This window comes from Festucalex cinctus, chromosome 3 (genome assembly GCF_051991245.1).
Source record: "Festucalex cinctus isolate MCC-2025b chromosome 3, RoL_Fcin_1.0, whole genome shotgun sequence".
Lineage (NCBI taxonomy): Eukaryota > Metazoa > Chordata > Actinopteri > Syngnathiformes > Syngnathidae > Festucalex > Festucalex cinctus.
The window spans coordinates 3,369,620-3,387,385 of NC_135413.1; the positions used below are offsets into that span (position 1 = coordinate 3,369,620).

A 17,766-nucleotide genomic window follows, 5' to 3' on the forward strand; every position below is an offset into this window, starting at 1 on the left:
TAGAGTTACCAAAATTTGAAGACCTATGTAACAGCCCTCGAGGTACAAAAAACTCTTTTTGAAACATATGCTAACCCCAACAGGAAGTCCGCCATTTTGATTTACTTTGGAACGTGTTGCCATTTTTTTGGCCATTTCATAGGAGTCTTATTTTAACGAACTCCTCCTACAGAGTTTATCCGATCATCTTCAACCTGACCTAATATCAACAGGAAGTGACCCAATTTCAACAGGAAGTGACCTGTTTCAACAGGAAGTGACTTGAAATCAACAGGAAGTGAGCATACTAATGCTAGTTTAGCATGCTAATGCTAATGCTAGCATGCTAATGCTAATGTTATCATGTTAATGTTAATGTTAGCTTAGCATGCTAATGCTAATGTTAGCTTAACATGCTAATACTGTTAACTTAGCATGCTAATGCTAAGTTAGCATGCTAATTCTAATGTTAAATTAGCATGCTAATGTTAGCTTAGTATATTAATGCTAATGTTAGCTTAGCATGGTAATGCTAAGTTAGCATTCTAATGCTAATGCTAGATTAGAATGCAAATGCTACATTAGCATGCTATTGCTAATATTAGCTTAGCATGCTAATGCTAGATTAGTATACTAATGCAAATGTGACCTGATTTCAACAGAGTGACTATTACTCCATTGCTTATTAAGTTTGCCACTCCTTAAACCATTGCTACTCTCCTACCCTCCTTACTTCATTGCTTACTTAATTCTTCTCACTTTACTCCATTGCTTACCCGATTATTTGCTACTTCCTCCATTTCTTACTTGATTTCTTCCTTGTTTTCTTGTTTCTTGTTGATTTATTTTTAGTTTTGTGCTATTTGTCTCCCTTGAACTGTTTCTAGATTTCTGGATGAATTCAAACCATTCCAACTTCAGCATGTTAAGCTCATTCCATGTCATTCAGTATCATTCAACATCATTCAACATCATTCAATATCATTCAACACCATTCAATATCATTCAATATCATTCAACATCATTCAACATCATTCAACATTATTCCAAATCATTCCACAGGTATTCATTCAGCTCTCCAGCCTTCACACGCCATTTCCCCAGAAATGGCATTTCTAGTAATTTATTGTATAAATTACAATACTGTTGAGTACTATTTTCTTATTAAAAACATGTTACAAAAGTTTTTGCTGGTGTGTTTTTGGGGAGAGGGAAGGAATGAATGGCATTTACAATCATTTAATAGGACCAAAAAAAAAGTGTACTTAAGAATAGTAACAACTTTATTTCTTATCACTGACACAAGCACGTCCATACAAAGGGCACAGTGTCTGTTCTGTTATTCCACACTTGTTGGATGCCACACACGGCAATCCTACCATCAGATCCACTTGGCATTAGTGCCGTGGGCTTTGTTTCTGACTGTGCGCACATTGCCCAGCGCAGTGGACTTTCCATGCTTTCATGTAGACTTCACTGGGCTCAAAGTGGAATTGGCCGAAGTGCAGACGCGACCACCTCATTAAGCCCAAAGCTGCCATTAAGGCCCATCACAGAGACCCGCTGATGGAGTTCTCCGGAGTGTTGGCAGACTCTAATTGCTCCAAGCCTAAATGCCTTCACCATAATGTTGTGTGCACAATATGTGCTGTTAGGGGGGAAAAAAGTGCCCAGTTGATAGTCTGTTTCCTCACTATATCGCGGGTTAAAATTTACTATGTTTAGAGATTTGCGCCTTCATAACATGCCGAGCAGAATTGAGGTCTGCTGCAAGACATGCAGCATCCGAAGAAGGGGAGGCAGAGAAGGTCCCCCACAAAGCTTCAGGAATCGTCATCGTTCCAACTGAGCAGAATGCCGGTGAGCGTTGTTGTGTGCTCTGTTTGTGCTGCTGCTCTATGTGCTTAAAGTTGTTTGAAGGCTTATAATGAGAGTGGCGCCTTGACATATGTGTTAATTATTTGTCCATGACCAAGCTTGTGAGTTAGGACACTTGTATCTCAAATCATCTTTTCTCATTTTAAATGATTGGAAATGCCGTTATTCTGTTCCAGCCTTCCACAGAAAACAACAAATATTGTGTAATAGAAAAAAAATAGCATTCCATAAGATTGTACTTCATAAAAACATACATTAATAACATTATTCAATAGAATTCAACATTTCTTTTTGTCACATTGCATCAATTGAATGCTTCTCATTCTGGTGTGCACCCCTTGGCCATTTTGGGGCAGTATAGAGTAGTGTTGTTCCGATACTGATACTGGTATCGGCAGAGGCGCCGATACTGCATTAAAACAGTGGTATCAGTAATATGCCTGTGAAGCAAGTCAATATGTGGAGGAACTCAATGTGTGCGTGCATTAACAACATAACATAAAAATAATAATGTAATAATACTAAAACATAATAATAATGTAACATTGATGTTATGTATAAAAGCAAAATATTGTGCTTTTTTTAGTATGAGCTAGGGCTGCTCGATTATGGAAAAAATAATCACGATTATTGTGGTAATAATTGAAATCACGATTACTCAAAACGATTATTTATGTTTTTGTTCAAAGCAAGAAAATGTTTAAACATTTGAAAATATTAAGACAAATAAAAAAAATCATATGTGAGCTCATTTTGGACCAAACAGACTTTATAATATCCATCCATCCATCCATTTTCTTGACCGCTTATTCCTCACAAGGGTCGCGGGGGCTGCCGGCGCCTATCTCAGCTGGCTCTGGGCAGTAGGCAGGGGACACCCTGGACTGGTTGCCAACCAATCGCAGGGCACACAGAGACGAACAACCATCCACACTCACACGCACACCTAGGGACAATTCGGAGCGCCCAATTAACCTGCCATGCATGTCTTTGGAATGTGGGAGGAGACCGGAGTACCCGGAGAAGACCCACGCGGGCACGGGGAGAACATGCAAACTCCACCCAGGAAGGTCCGAGCCTGGACTCGAACCGGAGACCTCAGAACTGGGAAGCAGACGTGCTAACCACTCGACTACCGTGCCGCCCGACTTTATAATAATAAATTATTATTTATGTTACAAGACAATTCTCTTCCCATACATTTTATTCAATGGAATTAAAGTGACATCAGACCCACCATAGCAATTTTTGTCGGCTAAATAAATAGCACATTTGCGTAAGCCTGGTTTGTTAATAAGTGATAGGAAGGGCAAATTAGTCAGGCTGTCAGCATCAAAGTGTCTATCAATCCTTTTTCCGAACTGCTAATCCTCACGTAGGGTGGCCACTTCCATAAGGTCAAAAAGGAGGACATGTTTTAAAAAATGAAGCGGTTCACTTTTCATGGATTTGCTGTTTTGCAGATTATTTTTTTTTTACACAGTAATATACCTATTTTATAACATTTATGAAAGTTTGAACATTGAGAATATTCAAGAGAGAATTTGAGAAAATGTAAATGCATCGAGAAAAGTGTATGAACTGTGTGGTGCGGGGTTTTAGAGCCTTAAAACATGTATCATAAATTTAAAACATAAAGCTAACAATTTCACGAATTTGGGGTATTTTTTGCAACCTAACCCCAGCAGAAAACGAGGGAACACTGTACATCAGTACATCAATAAAGTTTTGCTCTTTTTGTCCACTTTCACACCACAGTCTGCACTTCTGTAGGACTGGTGATGCTTCACAGGTTGTGCAGATTATTGTTTCATTTTGACATATTGAATTGTCATTCAATAAGGTTTCATGATTTTATAGAACACAGGAAAATCTAAATGTGTATGTACAACACTACATACTTTGTCCAGCACGTGTTTACACTGTACCAGCGAGCGTGTTTTGATTGTCTAGCTGTCATTTATCAAATCTACTCTGTACTTACTCAATTCTAGAACTTGGTGGCGAGCTTTTCCTATCACCCTTCTCATCGCACTGGAGTTGTTGTTGTTGTACGCCGGCCGATCCTGTTGTTGTGTTCTTCACTTCTGCCATGCATGACGCGCAGCGAGCAGTGTTGTTTTTTTTTAGGGCCCGAGCAGCGGTGCCGCTGCGAGGCCCTATTGTTTTTGTAGGAATTCTTATTATTATTTTTCTTCTCCGCAAACAATCGCATTTTTAAGACACTAAACGTGAACAAAAACTCACCAAACTTTACACACACATCGGGCCTGGCGAAAAATTTGATATTTTAAAGTCGCCATACACGATAACAGAAAAATGGCTCCGTAGCGCCCCCTACATAGGTTTAATGGATCCTTGTCCCGCTACGATTGTCCTACGGCTATGAAAATTGTGTGGCACCTGTAGCACATCCAGATGAACAAAAACCTCTTTGATAGGTGAACCCTAAAATAGACGGGAAATGAGGTATGAGTCTTTAAATGTCCAATTTTGGCCCATTTTTTCACATTTACAGGGGTCATACTTTTGCCCGCTTCTCCTACACGGTTAATCCGATTGACTTCAAACTTGGGCTGTACCATCTCAACACCTGGGACAACATCACAGTAAAAATGTTTTGACTTACTATATGATGGGGGCGAGGCATCAAATTTAGAGTTTCAAAACTCTTACTAAACGTAGCATTGCCGGTTGTACGTTTAACCTAGAGCTATGAAAATTAGTACACATATGTAACAGACTATGGCCTACAAAAAAAGTCTGTTGGTGCCATATGCTAAACCTAACAGGAAGTCCACCAGAGGCGAGGCATCAAACTTTGTGTTTCAAAATTCTTACTTAATGAAGCATTTCTGGCTGTACATTTCACCTAGAGTTACCAAAATTTGAAGACATATGTAACAGCCCTCAAGGTACAAAAAACTCTTTTTGAACCATATGATAAACCTAACAGGAAGTCCGCCATTTTTTATTTACTTTGGAACGTGTGGCCATTTTTTGGGCCATTTGATAGGGGTCTTATTTTAACGAACTCCTCCTACAGAGTTTATCCGATCATCTTCAAACTTGGTGTGATTCATCTTAAGATGTTGAAGATGAAAAGTTATTGAAAGCTTTTTATTTCGTCGCACGCTGTTGTCGTGGCATGCACTTTTTGCAAAGGAAAAAAATCCTTCTTAATGAAGAATTCCCAGTTGTACGAAGCAGTTTGAGCTACGAAAATTTGGAGACATATGTAACAGCCCACGATGTACAAAAAAAGTCTCTTGGTGCCATGTGCCATGTGTGTGTTTCATCTTAAGATGTTCAAGATGCAAACTTAGCGAAAGTTTTTTTATTTTGTCGCACGCCGTTGCCATAGCAATGCATTGTTTGCCAAGTAAAATGCTGCTTTTTTTTTTTTTTGGTCTAAACAAGCGAAAACTCATGAAACTTTGCACACACATCAGATAAACATGAATATTTTAGAGATTTCTTGTGCAATTTGCAATAAATGGCTCAATCGCGCCCTTTAGACTATCTTATGAAGCTTTTGGAAATGTATGATTCAGCTGGATTTGTAAAAATTGGGATACCTATCAGCCTAAGACTGACAAAAAAGTTTTTAAAACCATATGCTGAACCAAACAGGAAGACTGCCATTTTGATTTACTTTGCTATTTGTAGCCATTTTTTGGGGCCTTTTATAGGCGTCATATTTTCTACAAGACTTATCAGATCGTCTTCATTCTTTGGCGTGTTTCATCTTAAAATATTTAAGATGAAAAGACATTTTTTATTTTGTCACACGCCTTTGCTGTAGCGATGCATTGTTTGCAAAGAAAAATGCTTTTTTTTGAGAGTCTAAACATGAGCGAAAACTCAAAACTGCACACAGATCAGACCTCTCAAGAACATGAATATTTTAGAGATTTGTTGTGCAATTTGTAATAAATGTCTCAATAGCGCCGTCTAGACATTTTTATGAAGTATTTCCGTTTATATGATTCAGCCAGATGTGTGAATATTGGGAGGCACACCTATCAGCCTAATACCTACAAAAATTATTCTATAGCCATGTGCCAAACCATTTTGATTTTATTTTGTTAATTATGCATCATTTTTGGCCATTTTTGGTTGTGGAAGCACAACGCATGGCAAAAACGTTTACAATTTAGACGGTTTCCTATGAAACAGTACCCCAACGTGCCAGTACCACCGACATGCAAATACCCCAACGTGGCCCGGGTTGCGAGGGCCCTTTATAGCGGCTCGCAGCTCTAGGTTTTTTTTTTTTTTGCTTGTTTCAGACCTTAACAAGCCACTAAATTGTTTGATTGACGGTAATGTGCAAAGACGACGAAAGCAAATGCTCGGCGCACTATAGTGGGGAAGGGGGGTTGACGTTGTCCGCTGTCAATAAAGACTCGGTTCCCATCGTTCACATTGACGAGCCATTCAAATGACTCAATTCGTTCATCATCAATAAACTCCAACGCGGCTGTAAAGGCGGCCAAACCAGCGTCCGGTTTAGGGTTGCGCATGACGGCTAACACTGCTGTTAGCTCGCTGTTAGCTAGCAGTCACGGCTAAACACTGGCAACAGGCGCCGTACAATACAACGTCAGCATAATTATGTCTTAGCCTCTTAACCTGGGGCTTGAACGTAACTTCAGGACTTGTGTTACTGAGGTCTGGCCCAACAGTTTGGTGCATTTCCGTTGCCATTGTTCACAAACTCCTAATAGAGGCGCACATAGACAGTCCCGATGACACGCTTCCGGTAACAACTTCAAAATAAAAGTGTTACAATGCATTGATCTACATATACTACTAGGTAAAGTAAGCTTTATTTTGAAATTTGGTTTCTCACAGAACCATGTACTGCCATGCATACTGCCGTTAGCTTGACTACGACTATCTCAGCGGCTATCCGAGGCAGAAATGTCATTTCAGCTCTACTATTAATAATCGTTTTTGTACGATTATGCCTATTTTGTAATTGTAGAGGGTAATAATCGAAATTGTAATTGAATTTCGATTAATTGCACAGCCCTAGTATGATCTCTTTTTTTTTTTTTTTACAATATTGAGACCTTTTTTCAATATCGCCAACCTCCCCACAATATCGGGATAATTATCGTATCGTGAGCTTCATATCGTGATATCGTATTATAACATTTGGATATCGTTACATCCCTAATGTTCACTGCATGCTGATCTAAGATATCCTATTGGCCTTTGAATGCTCTGAACCAATGACAGGACAGCCTTTTCATGAAAAAAAAACCATAGGTATCGGTATCGGCCGATACTTCAAAGCTAGGTATTGGGATCGGTATCGGGGGCCAAAAAACAGTATGGAACAACACTAGTATCGGGTATACTCTTCATTGAGGCTTTATTATGAATCGCATTTTGAGATCTAGGCAGAAAGGCCGAGCTGCTAAATCCCTATCAGCCAAATAATATGACAGCAGGGCATGTTCTAAGTAGAACTCAAGTTGAATTAGTAATAATTCAAATCGTCTGGCAGCTCATCAGTACAGCACTAATATTAGTCATTCTATGCAAGTGACAAAGGATATACAGCATGATCAATGTGAGAACAATGGCAGTCAATTTGTGCAAAAGCCCAAAAACAGACACAACACGCGGCTTAAACTATTGCAATATAATTGGATAATGAGAGTGTATATAACACCAGAAAAACGTAATAGGTTTGAGCCAGCTACACCAGATACATGTATTAGATGTGGTGAGGATAAGGGAACATTATTCCACTGTATATGGAGCTGTCCCAAATTACAGGAATTCTGGAGGGAAGTCAGAAAAATGATTCAATCAATTTTACATGTGAATATGGCACTGGAGCCCAAACTTTTTCTGCTCGGCCTACCCAACTTAGCATAGACTAAATAAATTCCAGCGAATGGTTGTGGATATAAGTTTACGACAGGCAAAGAGAGTGATAGCTCTATCATGGAGGTCAGTTGGAAAACCAAGTATTGGAAAGTGGTTTAAGGAATTGTCTCTGCATTTGCCCTTGGAGAAAATTACCTACACCTTGAGAGGTCAACAGGCTGTCTTTCAAGGAGTTTGGGGACGTTTTCTGGACTATGGCAGGCACAGTGACATTTCTACGGAGCCCCTAAGGTGACATGGTAGAAAAAACAACAACTTTGCGCCAAGATTGTGTTCCCTCGCAAAGATTGCGTTCCCTCGCAAAACAACTTTGAGGGAATATTGTGTTCCCTCGCAAAAAACTTTGCGTTCTCTCGCAAAGATTGCAATTTAAGTTCCTCCCCCAAATCATTACTCTATGCCTTTAGCTTACATTGTGCACTTTCAGTTGAAGATTTGGCTAGCATGTTATAAAATTTAGAAATGCCTCTTCCAAACGGGTCTTTAATTAGACATTCCTCCAGCAATGACAAAGGTGGGATTTGTATATTTCACCCTTGTTCTGCCATTATGAAACTTTAACAGAGCTAAACAAAATAATGTTCACATAAGTGAAGTTATATGACATTATTGACTTGTTTTGATAGTTACTGCTGTTGCAAGCAAACCTTGTGTTCCGCTAAAATATTTTGCAAATATATCGAGATGTGTATGCCTAAGGTCATGCAGTACCTCCACAAAAAATGGTGCGACCAAATCCTGTGCTGTGCGACCAACTAACAATGTTAATCGCACCAGTGCTCCCAGTGGAAAAGTTGGTGTAGAGCCTTGTGCAGCCAACCTGATAGATTCCAGCTCATCAATGAGGAAAAGCAGTACAGTATAGATTGATATATCTGATATTTTTGTTCGCCTATGTGTGGTGTTTTGTATTAAAGCGGACTTTGGTTATTCCATGGCTTGGTTGAACCTTTTACAGTTTAAAAATCCATCTGTCGCTGTACTGTTTATTCTTACTAAGGTCTTATTTGTACTTGTACAATGAGACCATGTGGTAACGAATACTTTGTGAAGTGTGTTTTAGTAGGTTTAACATGTGTAAAAGGGTTAAAACTAGGGCTGACAAATTTAAAGCGTTAATAGATTAATTAATCACAGAAGAAAGTCAAATTAATCACATATTAACACAGATTAATCGCACTATTTTTTTGGACCGTGCTTGAGCCTTGAACGTAACTGCGGATGGTTACATTGCAGGCTGCGCAGGTCAGTGATGAGGTCAATGCACGGCATTTCCTACGCCTGTTGTTCCAAGATGAGCGGGGTGCCTCCAGTTGGTGTGCTCGGTGGTAAATTTCGCTTTCAAAAACACCCCGACGGGACTTTAGATAAAACAAAAGTAATTTGTGTTTATTTAATAATTGCTGAATTGCACCCAATTGATATGATGCTGTTACGTTTTAAGCAATCCACGCATGCATGCAATTGTGTACATGCATTCAATCAATGTTTGCAAATGACATTCAGATAATAAAATGCGTTGTCAAAATATGACGGTATTTTGTATTTATTTTATATTGCGCAAAATACACGAGTAATTTAGCTGATTTATCGTGATTAATCAAAATTTAAAAGTGTGATTAATCAGATTAAAAGTTTTAATCGTTTGACAGCACTAGTTAAAACTAGTGTTGTTCCGATACCGTTTTTTGGCTCCCGATACTGATACCCAGCTTTGCAGTATCGGCCGATACCGATACCATACCGATACTTCAGACTTTTTTTTTTCCTCAACATGAAAAAGCTGTCCTGCCATTGGTTCAGAGCATTCAAGGGCCAATAGGATATCTTAGATCGGCATGCAGTGAACATGTCATATATCAGTGAATGTTGTGCATGAGCAAGTCACAAGATGCTGCATCGAAAATCCTATATTAGTGTTGGAGTTAATGGTATCGGCATGTTACTTGTGAGTAGTCACCGATACCGATACCACTGTTTTTATGCAGTATCGGTATCGGAACAACACTAGTTAAAACAAATTTCAAAATGCTTTATATGGTCTCTTTATCATAGATTTTCACCTATTGCAATTTGACAAGTGAATGATTCTCTCTCTCTCTCTCTCTCTCTCTCTCTCTCTCTCTCTCTCTCTCCCTCTCCCTCTCCCTCTCTCTCTCTCTCTGTCTCTCTCTCTCTCTCTCTCTCTCTCTCTCTCTCTCTCTCTCTCTCTCTCTCTCTCTCTCTCTCTCTCTCTCTCTCTCTCTGGCCCACACGCTCTGGCACTGGCATCCCAATTGGGTGAATGGATTTGGCGTTGGCACTTGACTTCTGACTCAGCTTCTTCTGTTGCCACTTGTCTTTCTGCTGCCTTTCCTGTCTTTTCTTCTTCTCAAGAGCCTTGCCTGACCATTCCTTCATTTTTCTCTTTCTCTCCAGGTACGACCAGGCAGCCCAAGGAGGGGGAGGTGCCGGGGGTGGACTACAACTTTGTGACTGTGGAACGTTTTATGGAATTGGAGCAAAGCGGAGCTTTACTAGAGAGCGGAACCTATGAAGGTCAGTCTCCGGAAAGAAGATCTGTTTTGTGATGCAATTTTGCTGTTTAAACACAAACATAAGTCCTACTTGAGATAATTTTCATGTCAAACTCGGAGGGGAGGGCGGTTGTTCATTTTTGTTGCGTGCTACATTGGTTTCCCTCAGAGGGTTATTATGACTGGGAAAAAAATACATGCATAATTGCATCGTCATATTATTACTAGTGTTGTTCCAATACCGATACTGGTATCGGCAGAGGCCCCGATACTGTATTAAAACAGTGGTATCGGTATCGGTGAGTACTTACAAGTAACACGTCGATTTGATTATTTCCAACACTGATACAGGACTTTGGATGCAGCATCTTGTGTCTTGCTCGTGCACGACATTCACTGATATGTGACATGTTCACTGCATGCCGATCTAAGATATCCTATTAGCCCTTGAATGCTCTGAACGAATGGCAGAACACCTTTTTCATGTTGAGGAAAAAAAACATAGGTATCGTATGGTATCGGTATCGGCCGATACTGCAAAGCTGGGTATCGGAATTAGTGATCTCTTTTCGGTGAACCGGTTCATTTGGATCGGCTCAGTGAAAAGAGACGGCTCTTTTTGGCTCTCAAACGGCTCTTTTAACTTTAGCTTTTCTTTTAAATATTTACGGCAAATTTACCATACATTTTGATAAATGACTTGGTGAACTAAATATTGCACTCTACTGACTGCAAATAGCCACAATTATCAAGCAAAGAAAATGATTTTTTTCTCATTTTATTGAACAAATGAATAGGCTCCATCCAATAAACACGCAACAAAATGAAAACTTCAACCAACAACAATCAAAATAACAATCAAATAACAAAAGTAGTGAGTAGTAATTTAACTGCAGCAGCGAACAAAACAAACATTAGCTACTCACCCGGTCCAGGATAAAAGACCTTGCTTTATTTTAAATTTGCATTAGAAAAAAAAAAAAAAAAAAAAAAAACTAAACATATCAACTTGGACGGGCTGATCCGTTTCCTTCTCTCAACTGACTTGAACCAGTTAAAATGTCTCCAAATGTTACTGCGTTTTCGGCTCATCTTGTAAAAACCGAATTTCTGTGTCATCCTTTCCTCTCCTGTTTGCTCCTCCTCCTGTCTCTGTCTGTCTGCGGCTGCGCAGATGAGGCGGAGCCATGTGCTCCACGTGCAACTTCAGACACGCGAAAAAGAGAGAGCGACATAGGTGGAGAGAGAGAGAGCGATGGAAAATGACGGAGCCGGCTCTCAAGGGAGGGTGCCGGCTCTCATCATTCACTTAAAAGAGCTCTTCGTACAAGCTCATTCGCGACTGACACATCACTAATCGGAATCGGTATCGGGGGCCAAAAAACGGTATCGGAACAACACTAATTATTACATATCATCGCTGTTGGGAGGAATTCACGGATCTCCGAAATTACAACTTTTTAGGAATTCAATTTTGAAAATGTTGATGGTAAAAAGAATTACATCGGCACTGGTGGTATAGTGATACATGCTGATACCCATCCATTGCTGATAAAAAATGGGTGGATTGTAGTGCTGAGTGATTTTGGGATTGAAATTGCGATCTCAGATAACGTGATCTCTTGATCGTCAAAGCGCTCTTAGTCCCATAAGCCAGTCACCAATGCTACTGTGGACAGGTCACACTAACCAGGCTGAGATGGTGAAAAGCATCACGTCTATGTCATCCAACCTCCCGGCTCCTCGCGAATGCTATGTGCAAAGCTAACTTTCCCTGCATGGTGCAGGTCCTCGCCTCCACGTAACTAATCCTTGCCTCTCCTAACAAGTAGCACTATCTCTAATGGGGGATGAGGTTTCACAAAGCATGCAAGACATCAGGCAGGAAGAGAGGACATTAAAAGATGGAGAAGCGAATGCTAATCACAAATATGAAATGCAGAGTCGGAAAAGCACCTAAGTCTGGTTAGAAGTGCAAGACGACAGCTACAATAGCACAAGCTCGAAACCGGAAATGAATAGCTTATGGCTGATGTCAGCCATGATGAGTTCCTGATCAAATGTCTATTGAATATTTATATCAACAATGTACTTTGCACTCTTTTTAGTTGATCTTTTTTTCTTTTAAATTAAATTGATCTTATCCTAAGGGACTATATATTTTTATTTGATACATTCATTTCATTACATAAAAGCAGACATGCTTACATGAAAATGCAAATTTTGAATGAAAAGAAGCAAAATAATTATGATACTTTCTGATCCTTTTAACAGGAAATCTTTACCTCTCCATTTCAATAACCTATTGCAAAATAATTCAAGATTATTTATTACAATTTTACACTCGCCATTTTACTGTGAAGGAGGATTTAATTAATTCCATATTGCAAAGCCTTCAGTCTATGTTTGAAGCTGTTAAATCTCTAACAATATGAAAAAAAAAGTTAACACATTATCTTACTAATAAAGTATATCTTTTATGTTTTGATTGTATGTTGCCATTTTCTGTCATGTTTGTAAATGTTGCTGTACATATGGGACTATTGCAGTGAAGCTTGATTTGAAGAAAATTGTCAATTGAATGATAAACACAATATTTATCAGAAAAATCGCAATTCAGTCTTTTCCTAAAAACGTTCAGCCCTAGTGGGTTGCATAAGGAAGGGCATCCAGCAAAAAAAGAAAAAAAAAAGAGACGATGATTCCTGGAAATTCAGCACAATTTGCAAAATGCCAATTTAATACCAGAGTGAAGAGCATCATTAGTCTCATTAGCATGCTAGTCGAAACTAATAACTAGCACGGGCTGACGTGATATCACACATGTATGCTATACTGCACAACAAACTTTGGACAGACATTATGGGTGATTTAACTCACCTTTTGCATCTACATAATAATAAACGTTCAGGAATACAGCCAGTTGGTATCTATGAGAATGTAGTGGCTCGAGAAACGCTTCAAGTGAGAAGGGAAAGAAAAACAACTGCGGCACTAGTGATGCGTTGAATGACCGCTAACAGAGTAAGAAATTTATGCAGCTGGCGTGGGCCACTCTGCTGGGTGAGCGAGGCTGGGTAGCGCTCAGGAATCATCAAGAACGACAAGTGCTAGCAACAGTGGTGTGCTGAGCTGACCAGAATCGAGGCAAAAATTGCTTGAAAGCAATGGGCCGAATGCAAGCCGATCTACTCTTCAGGAACCACAACATGTGTGAAAGCTGATCCGAGGTCAGCAAAGACGCTACTGGTGAAAGAGAAGAAATGCCCTTGCCTTGGCTGCTCACCTGTCGAGCTATGATTGTACAATAAATCTTACCTCCATACTAAAACGGCTTTCGTTTTGCCCACTTTGAGGTCTTTGCATGTCAACCACCGTTTAAGCTGTTCCACACTGTGTTGGTATATTGAAGCATGTTGAAATTTTCATGCCTGCGACATCCTCTTCTTCCAAACAGACCATACGCTGGTGTCGCTACTCTCTTTGTTTGGGATTTCGGACCTTGTGCATACTAATGGAAATAACATGACCTCTTTTGAGATCAACCCACTGTCGTTCGCTGAACCAATGAGGTTCAGCTTCAGCCCGCTCCCAAATCCTCCTGAGCCTGCCCCCTTCTCTATGAGTACGAATCACGGAGCTCTACGAGTACAAATCTTTTCTCCTAGTAGACTGGACAGCAGCAGAAAAAACACTTGTGACTCCTAGTGGCGAAGTTGTCATTTCTACAGGTACAAATCATGATTTTTACAGATACAAATTTACACTTCTTTCTACAGGTACAATTTTTTTTTTTTTTACACTTACGTTTGTTTTATACGTCCAATTTTTTTTTTTACGTCCAATTTTTTTTATGCACACATTTTTTTTACATACATTTTTTTTTTTACACACAAATTATTTTAGTACACATTTTCTATTTACGGGCACAATTCTTTTTTTTTTTTTTTTTACAAATGCAATATCAAAATGCAATGGCAATTGGCTGTCTTAAAATACCGGAAAGGTTCTGGCTGACACTTGTGTAAACTACAAGTAAAACTTTTACAAAGATAATAATGCGCCATATTGATTGGCACAGTTAGAGAACTATTCATTCACTGATAAAAAAAAAAAAATGCCAAAAAATCGCCTGCATCACACAAAAATGTGTTTGTAAAACAAGAAAATGCAATAAAATTTTGAGGCTGAGTGGATGCATGCCCATGAAGAATTGAATGATAACATACATGGCCTTTCCTTCTCACCATCTTGGCCTCAATCTGATAAGCATACTGAAAATCCAATTTGGCTACGAGTGGAACACAATCTGAGCGCTTTCATGCTTCCTTCAATGCTGCCATTCAAAGAACAGCTGAGAGTGCTTTCACAATAAATTGGTAAGAAATCTCAAAGGAAGGCCAGATAATCATTTAATGTGGTCAACAAAGCCATTTAGTGAACCTTGTTTATATTGACGAATATGTTCCAGACCCAACAGCAATATGGGAAAATCCACCATAGACTATGAAAGAGACCATTTGAACGAAACATTTTTTACACCCCTCCCACACACTTTATGTTGTACCTGTGTTGTTCATAAGAAATAAAAACTGTATCCAAATACATTTTGGTTACACTGGTTGTAATAAAGCAAGCTTATATAGGCGGTGGGCCGAGGCAACGTATTAGGGATGCTCCTATCGATTAGCCACTGATTATAATCGGCCGATATTCGTGAAAAAGTACGTGATCGGAATATTTGATTTGAGCCTTTTGTTCCCAATCAAAAATCCGGTCACCTGTAGCTCATGCTTCGCGGCCTGCCCGAGAGAACACCTTGAGGGCACAGTGTGGCGGCAACTTCCTCATCCAATCCAAATTACTTCCATATGCGAGTTATGGTGTTTTTCTTCTCAACTAATTGAGGGGCCGCTCCAATTGAAGACGACGCAGATGTGCGGGCTACTGCCATGTTGCACGCATTGACTGTTCTTACTTATTGTAGCAACGACAGGGTAGTCATGTGACGCCAGACGTAGTGTGGGTTGCCAGATCACCACTCATTTACACCCCCAAAACAACACAAAAGACGCGACCAGATATGCCGCCTCGGTACCAATGGTACTTCGGGTATTGTAGAAAAGGCAGTACCGTCACATTTTCAGAATCTTGGTATCGACTTGGTACCGAAGTATCGGTTCTTGTGACAACCGTAATGTGTGTACATAGATATATAATAGATATGTGTCTATGGAGCGTCCTCGTCATTCGCCCATCTTGTGTCTGCTCAAGCAACCTCAACTTTCTGTAGCACTAAAGCGTGAAAGACCTCAACAGCCGGCCACGTTGTGCTAATGGGAATAATAGTAATGTGTCGGCCATTCATGACAAGTTAACGCGGCGACAACCTTGAGCTGCATTTTCCATTCATAAAAAAAATTATCGGATGCACAGTACGAAACAACGGTAGCACTACATCCTCAAAATGATCAACACAAAGCTTAAGTGCTTGGTTGGCGAGCATAACTCATCACGCTTTCTTCCTTGCCGATTGACTTTTCGTATCCACTGGTCACGGAGTTTTTTTTTTCCCTTTGGAATGCTAAAGAAGCTCTTGTCACTTCCTTGACCATTAGTGCAACCAAATGCAACACGATAAACCGTCGTTGAACTGGAAAAGAACTCAACCCAAGCGCACACAACCGAACGCTGCTGTGGTGACTTTGGCGTCTGTGATGTCACAGCTCCGGAAACACCCGAAGACACCAGGACCCTAGATTCAAATCGTCGAGGGCACCTTCTGAATTGTATTTAGTGATTAAGCTGCTTTACAGCTACAATATAACCACTTTGTAATGAAAATCATGCTTTGTAAAGGTGTTCTAAAGGTTTAAAGATTAACATGGAAGTGCTTGAAATCTGACCTTTAAGTAACAAACGATTAGCTCTTACTTTTAGCAATGGATGATGCCGCTGTTCATATTTGTTATGTTTTCAGTGTAACTATTGTGAGACAGTTCTTGCATATACCCACGTCTTTCTCTTCTCTCTTCCATATGATAAAATCCGAAATTGAATTTGAATTTGAATTGTATGCAGCCGGTGTTTTGTTTACTTGAGTCTTCTTCGCCTGAAAGTTTGTTGAATGTTTTATTGTATGTTCTTTTTAGTAAATTTTGTAACCTATTTTTATTTATCTTTCTTGCTCTGAATGTTAACTACTGTTTCTTGATGCTTATGTGTTGTCTTTCCTTGTGTAAAGCACATTGAGTTGCCTTGTGTATGAAATGTGCTATACAAATAAACTTGCCTTGCCTTGCCTTGCCTTGAAGACTTCCTCACATTTCCCCGCCATTTTTATGAGGCGCTCCCCCTAGCGGCCCGCCAGGTAATTGCTCAAAAAGGAATAATGGAGCTATTATAGCGTGTATCGATACTTGGCGTAGGCATATCAATAACCCACCGTGAGACAATATATTGCGATGTATCGCCGTATCGTATTGACTTACCTTAACTTGAAGCAAGTGGTAGAATTCTGGTCGTTATTGTGCATCTTACTGCTCTGAATGGTAAATCCTTGTCGGAGCTACATGCTATCTGCTGCATCTCCGTCCACACGACTACGACATCTCGTGCTAGGCTGGGCTATGCTAAGCTAGGCTCGGCGCCAGGGTCCTTTCGAAGGGCGACCGATGCAGAGTCCCAATGGCCGCCTCAGCTTGATCCGTGGGGAAGACATGAAGCACGTCTGCACCTGGATCTGTGGGGAGAACTCGAAACACATCCGCAGTCGGATCCGGGAGGACCCAGAGCACGTCCGCAACCGGATGCGCGAGGAGGACCCGAAGCACATCCAGAGTCGCCAGCGCCTGATGTGGCGGGGGCTGTCTGGCTGCCCTTCAGTGAAATGCAGCGGGGAAGCGTGCAACGCATCAATATCCTTTCCGTCACGCAAAATGCTCACTAGCTTTCACACAATGCAAGTCGCACCGTCTCCGCTTTCCACGTAAAAGATAACTTATTATCAACTAGCTATTTCCTTGTTTAGCGCGCTCAACGGCATTCGGGCAATAGCAAAGCCAAAGCCATGCCACACGCTTAGTTGTGTGGAAAAATTAAGTCTCACTGCCACCGCGTAACTCCAAATTTAATGAAATGTTATAAAAATAAATAAATAAATAAATAAATAACCTCATATATTTATCCCTGCGATTGGCTGGCCTACTGCCCAGAGGCAGCTGAGATAGGCGCCAGCACCCCCCGCGACCCTTGTGAGGAATAAGCGGTCAAGAAAATGGATGGATGGATGGATGGATGAATGGATATATTTATCCGAGTCCTGATCGGCAGACGTCTGATCCCGATCGAGTCAGCAACCACGTGATTGGGCCCGATTTCCGATCACGTGATCGGATCCGGACATCCCTAATATGTAATCCCTATATTTAGCGTGATATATCTATATGAGGAGAACTTCTGCCTCTTCTCCTAAACTGCACCTCTT

The 17,766-nt window shown here is 40.3% G+C and overlaps 1 protein-coding gene across 11 annotated transcripts in view; it reads left to right on the plus strand.

The window, feature by feature from the left end:
• The window catches only part of magi2b (membrane associated guanylate kinase, WW and PDZ domain containing 2b), a 738,212-nt gene that overhangs the window by 138,301 nt on the left and 582,145 nt on the right, over positions 1-17,766 (plus strand). For all 11 annotated transcript variants that reach the window (XM_077515476.1, XM_077515479.1, XM_077515478.1 and 8 more), the window contains one exon: positions 10,183-10,302. In XM_077515476.1, coding sequence (XP_077371602.1) covers positions 10,183-10,302 — 120 coding nt within the window. The remainder of the gene's footprint in view (positions 1-10,182; positions 10,303-17,766) is intronic.